Source organism: Hylobates moloch, unplaced genomic scaffold (genome assembly GCF_009828535.3).
Source record: "Hylobates moloch isolate HMO894 unplaced genomic scaffold, HMol_V3 SCAFFOLD_3480, whole genome shotgun sequence".
NCBI lineage: Eukaryota > Metazoa > Chordata > Mammalia > Primates > Hylobatidae > Hylobates > Hylobates moloch.
Genome location: NW_026655755.1, coordinates 1 through 6,288, shown reverse-complemented (window position 1 = coordinate 6,288; position 6,288 = coordinate 1). Strand labels below are relative to the sequence as shown.

Sequence of the window (6,288 nt, the reverse complement as noted above, 5' to 3'; positions counted from 1 at the left end):
CAGGGGAGGGAGCCGGGGAGGGAGTGGGGGAGGGAGTGTGCGGCGCTCGGGGCTGGGAGCTTTTATTTCCCTATGTGCTGGGTGTTGTCTCAACAGGAGGCTTCTCAGTCTTCCTCTTTCCGTGCTGGTGTTTGGAGCCGGTTCTTGGGAGCCCTCATCAGGGCTGGTTTATTTTCCCCGGAGAGGCCGCTGCCTCATAAAAGCCCCGGCAGGTCCTGATTGAGCCTGGTTGGTGGGTAGGGAGGATCACGCTCCGGGATCTGAATCCTTGGGTGCCGGGCTCTCATCTTGGGGGACCCAAGGACGGGGTGACTTGGACTCTGAGCTCATGGAATGGCTCACGTGTGAGCCCCACTCTGGGGCCTGTAGCCCCCTTCCGTTTGTGTTGGTCGCCAGGTCTCTGCAGGTGAAGGGAGGGTGGTTATTCCAGGCCCAGCTCTGCCCGTGACTGCGGCCCACGGTTCCTGCCTCAGGCTGCACCCCAGATGTGTGTGTGCTGCCCAGGGCAGCAGCAGCCCACGCGTTTTTTCTGCCAACTGATACACATGGGCTCCAGGTCGTGGGGTTGTGTTTGTGGGCAGGGGACCAGGTGGGCTGGCAACTGGCGGAGCAGTGGCCGCCACACGGAGGGTGTGAGTCCCTTCCAGCCATACCTGCTCACAGCGCCTGTGGTGCTGGCCCAGCAGGGTCTCAGCCAGGTGTGTGTGGCCGCACTGCACGTCACAAGCTGGGGGCTCTGGAGGCCCCGTGGGCTTGGCTTTAGCCTCTGCTGCCCGCCAAGGAGGTGGTTGGCGCTGCTTCTGCATCTTCTTCTGCGGCCCTCGTGCGTGAGCACAGACCCTCATGCCCAGTGCACCTTTCCTGGGGGCCGAGCCGAGGCGTCCATCCACGGGCCCTTGGACAACCCCTGGGCTGCTTGTTGGTGGTCAGGAGACAGTGGCTGGTGCTCTGCCAGAAATGAAGGTCGTGGTGTCCACTCTCAAGGAGGCAGCGGGCACGCACAACTGCACTCAGGCTGCCCCGGCCCTGGGCTGGCAGGACAGAGGCAGCTGCCTGTGGGCAGGCAGGGGGCGAGGAGACTGCACTATGGCAGGCCGCAGGTGCCTGTGGGGCACACGGGGGCAGCTGGAACACCACGACCACTGCAGGGTGGGAGCCCAAGGCAGGGAGGCCCTGCAAGGAGGCAAGGCTGTCAGGTCCTTGAAGACCGAGAGCACCTTCGTCTGCCAGGGATTGAAGGGGCCAGACCTGACCCATTAGAAGGCTGGGGCTCTATTTCACGATTACTATTTCATTATCACTATCATCTCAATGACATTTTAAACAAGAACACCCGGAAATTGTGCAAGTTACGTTGATCATACAATACTTCACATACATTTGCAGAGTTTCTCATGGCTGCTATAATAAATCATCACTAACTTGATGGTTTAAAAAACAGAAATGTATTCTGTTATTCTGGAGGCCAGATGCCTGGGAGCCGTGTTACTGAGCAGAAAGTGAGGAGTCTGTGGAACTGTGCTCCCCTCCAGAGGCTCGGGGAGGCCCCTTTGTTCCTCTTGAGCTTTTGCTCTGTGGGGTGGATGGGGGCCTCTGCTCGCATTGCTTCAGTCTCCACCCCTGTGCTCACATGGACGCCGCCTCTCCTGGGTGAAGTTTCCCTGCCTCCCTCTCATAGGAACGTGTGTGACGGCACTTAGGGTCTCTCTGGCTAAGCCAGGATCATCTCATATCTCAGGGCTCTGAACTTGGCTCAGAGATAGAAGACAGAGAACGTGGACCTCGCAGAAGGAAAACAGGGCAGGAGATGCTGGAGGCTGGAAGGACAGGGCAGGGAGGGTAGGGAGAGACTTGTTGAAAGACACGGAATTGCAGCTGGTCAGGGGGGACACGTTCTAGTGTTCTATAGCAGGGGGTCCCAACCCTGGTACCGGGGACCACAACGGCCGTGGCCTGTTAGGAATTGAGCTGCACAGCCAGCGGGGAGTGGCAGGGGAGTGACCTTTACAGCCTGAGCTCCGCCTCCTGCCAGATCAGTGGCAGCACTGGATTCTCAGAGGAGCACAAACCCTGCTGTGAACTGCACATGCCAGGGGTCTACGTTGCTCCTTGTGAGAATCTAATGCCTGATGATCTGCCCCTGTCTCCCATCACCCCCAGACGGGACCATCTAGTTGCAGGAAAACAAGCTCAGGGCTCCCACTGATTTGACATGATGGTGAGTTTTATGATTATTTCATTATAAATTACAATGTAATAATGGAAATAAAGTGCACAGTAAATGTAATGCACTTGAATCATCCCCAAACCATCCCGCTCCCCAGTCTGTGGAAAAGTTGTCTTCCACAAAACTGGTCCCTGGTGCCATAAAGGTTGGGGACCGCTGTTCTAGATAGCACTGTAGGATGACTGTAAATCAGCAAGAATATATCGTTTCACGATGCTGGAAGGAAGGTATCGAATGTTCCCCGCAGAGAGAAACACAGTCCGTGTTTGAGATGATGGGAGCTCTGGGCACCCCGGCCCGACCACTCCGCGCTGTCCCTATGGAAGCATCACTGGGGACTCCATGGATATGTACAATAATGACGTGTCGGTTTAAAAAATGTTTCAGGATCTTAATCAGCAATCTAATCAATCTGCAAAGTGCTTTTTCTCACTCCAAGGGCAGATTCACAGGTTCCAGGGATGAGGGTAGGGACATCGTCTGGGGGAGTGTCATTTCGCCGCCACACCTTCTTTCCCGGGGTTCTGTTGGTTTCTGCCTGTGTCCACCTCTCACCTCTGACTTGGCTTGCACGACCTTGGAATATCACCCTGTGGGCTGCAGTTTCCTTTTCTGCGAGTTGGGGTCATGGCCCACTCACCCCCCAAGGCCACGTGAGGATTATGTGGTTCCAAACAGGTCACGAAGGCTTCCTGAAGGTCAGCCACTGTTTTTATTGGCCACGAGGCAGTATCAAGCTTAACAGTGACACCTGAATTTCCTCTCAAGCCTGGAAAGCCTGAGTTGCCTTCAGGTGGAAGGTTTCCCTGCTGCAGGTGGGTTTAACCAGACACTGCTGAGGGGCTGAGGCTTCAGGGCCCTCAGGAGTTCTTTAACCGTGAAGTTCCCACTGCCCGGCCCCAAGGCAGATTCAAACCACTGACTTCATGGATATCGTGAAGTTCTAACAAAATAGAAGGCCTTATGCGGCACCCCTGGGGCTTCCAGGCCCCGCTCACTGTGTGCTGTTTGGTTGGCAAGTGGGGCTCCGGGAAGTCTCTGCTCCCTCGGCCCTTCTCGTGTGCACTGGCCTCCTCTCTCCGGTCCTTCAACGCTGAGGGACTGCAGGGATGGGCTGAGGGACTGCACAGGCGGGGGCGGCAGAGGAGGGGCCCCAGCAAGGACAGAGGAACGGCTCTCCCTGCCAGGCACACGCGACACCCAGCACGACTCCGGCCTTTGTGCTGCGAGCCCTTTTCTTCCTGTTCTCTAGCCTTCTTGGTGGTGGAACCCTGGACTGGAAGGCAGAGTGTCTCCTGAAGTCACCAAGTTCTTCCTATCTTTCTCCAAAATCAGCATCTTCTCTTGGACAAAGAATATGCTTTCTTCCAAAAAAAAATTCTGTAGAAGAATCTCTGTTGTCATGGGGCACTCTCAAAGCACGGGGCGGCGTCTCCTAGGATGCTCTTACCTGTGGACAGGACTGTTGGCAGCCCTGCTGGCCCAGAGCTGTTTAGTAAATCAGGGGCCAAAGTCACCCTAAGCTGAAGAAATGGTGGTGGGGAGAGGCAGGGCAGACCCCAAAGATATCTTCAGCTCAGTGAAGATGGCAGGGCCCAGGGCAGGGCGGGGGACGGGGTGGAGTCCAGCTTCCCCAGCCGGTCAGGGGAGAGGGCAATTTGGAGGAAGACGCTAGTTCAGCTTCAGATGTGCCCAGGAGCAGCTTCCCTTCAGTCTGGGGGCACATCTGGAGGTCGCCGTAAGCGTGGCTGGGAGCCCAGGGGAGGCACCTGGTTGGAGGCCTGGAGTTTGGGGGCAGGGAGAGAACGCACATAGAGAAAAGTCAGAGGAATGGGCGCAGGAGCTGAGACAGACGCAGCCCAGAAGCCCAGGGAGACGGCGTTACAGGGCCAGGCGCAGCAGGGGCTGGTCGGCAGAGTGAGGGACAGAGGGAGAGCGACCTCAGCACCGCAGTTCTTGGCCAGCTGCGGGAAGATGGAAGAGAAGAACGGTGTGTTGGAGGAGCTGGGGGTGAGATGGGGTTGCCAGGAGCCACTTCCTCTGGGAGGTGCAAGGCAGTACTGAGTCAGAGGCTGCAGTCAGGAGGGAGGGGCCTTCGGCTGCATCCCTTTTCTTTCCCCAACCTTTTTTTTTTTTTTTTTTTGAGACGGTGTCTCCCTCTCACCCAGGCTGGAGTGCAGTGGCTCAATCATCACTCACTGCAGCCTTGATCTCCCAGGCTCAAGTGATCCTCCCACCTCAGCCTCCTGAGTAGCTGGGACTACAGATTCGTGCCACCGTGCCCAGCTATGTATCTTTTATTTTAATTAATTAATTAATTAATTTTTTGAGACAGGGTCTCACTCTGTCGCCCAGGCTGGAGTGCAGTGGTACAATCTCGGCTCACTGCAGCCTCCGCCTCCCGGCTCAGGTGATTCTTCTGCTTCAGCCTCCCGAGTAGCTGGTACCACAGGTGCGTGCCATGATGCCCTGCTAATTTTTGTATTTTTAGAGACAAGGTCTCACTATGTTGGCCAGGCTGGTCTCAAATTCCTGGGCTCAAGTGATCTTCTGCCTCAGTCTCCCAAAATGCTGGGACTGCAGGCCTGAGCCACATGCCTGGCCTTTTTATTTTTAATGGAGACAAGGTTTCACTCTGTTGCCCAGGCTGGAGCTTCATCTATTTTCTGTTAGAAAAGACTTCAAGATATTCATGATCTGGGCAGCAGGTTTCAGACACAGGAGTCATAGGGGCAGTAGAAGGAAGCTGAGCCGCTTCTGGAGCTGGAGAGGCGGGACAGCCTTGGGCAGCTGAGCCTGGGCGTTCCTCCCGGGACTCTGAATCTCCCTGTGAGGGCTGAGGGGCTGGGCTGCAGGTGGAGCGAGCCATCCTCTCTGTCGGGAGCCAGGACTCTGCATCCAGCCCGCCCCCACTTGGCAGGGACTGGCAACTCCGCGGGGAAATGCGGGGTGGTGGGGGCGGCTGTGCCTGCAAGTGACCCTGCTGCCACCTCTGACACTCGCCCATCGGGGCCCTGGGAGACGGACTTGCCTGCTGGGCTGGGGTGGGGACGGCCGCTCCGTTGACCCTCCCTGGGACTGGTACATTCCTGCGGGGACGGCACCAGTGCCAGACTAATGTGTGCTGGGCCTGGAGAAGGGCTGAGGCTGGGCGCGAGGGCCCCAGGAGGCTGCACCTGTGTCCTGGCCTCCTGTCGGGCTCGTCGGCAATTCAACCAGAAATGACTCAAAGAAGAGAGCAAAGTGCAGCCGGGCTACGTGGAGGGCGTTTATTAGGACTTCCAAGCATGGTCCTAGAATGGCCAGAGGAGGCACAGCAGCTTCCAAGGAGGCGAGACCACAGGGGCCTGGAATGTGGGAAGAGGTCTGGAAGAGCGGGGGAGTGGGTGGAGGCAGGGTCGTCTGGAGCTTAGCAGGAGCCCCCAGGGCTCAGGGGAAGAGAGGCTGTGCACGCATCTCCAAGGAAGACACAGACACCAGAGCAGCCCAGGGGCCGAGGGGCCAGCAGTGGGGGGGGGGGGACTCATAGTGCCCAGTGGCCCTGGGGGACGTGCCTGGCAGCAGCTGGACTTCTGGCCTGAGCAGAGGCCTCAGCAGGCCATGGGGGAACATGTGGGGCGGCAGAGGAAGGACCCACAGGAGGCCAGGCGGCCGCAGCTTGGCTGGCAGGAGGAGGAGGGGGCACAGCAGGAGGGGACGGACATGCAATGGGCAAGTCTGCACACGGGGCGGCAGAGGAGAGACACGGAGGACAAGGGTCTGCAGCAGGAGGTGGTGCAGCAAGTTGGCTGGCAGCTAGACTGCTGGCAGCACAGAGAGGAAGCCCCAGAGCAGACAGGCACACAGCAGATGGGCTTGCGGCAGACGGGCACACAGCAGGACTGTTGACACGGGGAGGAGGTGCAGCAAGCTGGCTGGCAGCTAGACTGCTGGCAGCATGAAGAAGCCCCACAGCAGATGGGCACACAGCACACAGGCTTGCAGCAGACAGTCTTGCAGCAGACAGGCACGCAGCAGGCCTGCTGGCAGGGGGAGGAGGTGCAGCAAGCCGGCTGGCAGCT

At 58.0% G+C, this 6,288-nt stretch overlaps 1 protein-coding gene across 1 annotated transcript; it reads right to left on the bottom strand.

Annotated features, from left to right (window-relative positions):
- Positions 1-5,817: 5,817 nt before the first annotated feature.
- On the bottom strand, positions 5,818-6,285 carry LOC116465167 (keratin-associated protein 10-12; the record flags this gene model as incomplete). The annotated part of the gene is made up of 1 exon (XM_032148340.1): positions 5,818-6,285. A coding segment is annotated over one exon (468 nt), but the record flags the coding sequence as incomplete, so codon positions are not given.
- Positions 6,286-6,288: the final 3 nt, after the last annotated feature.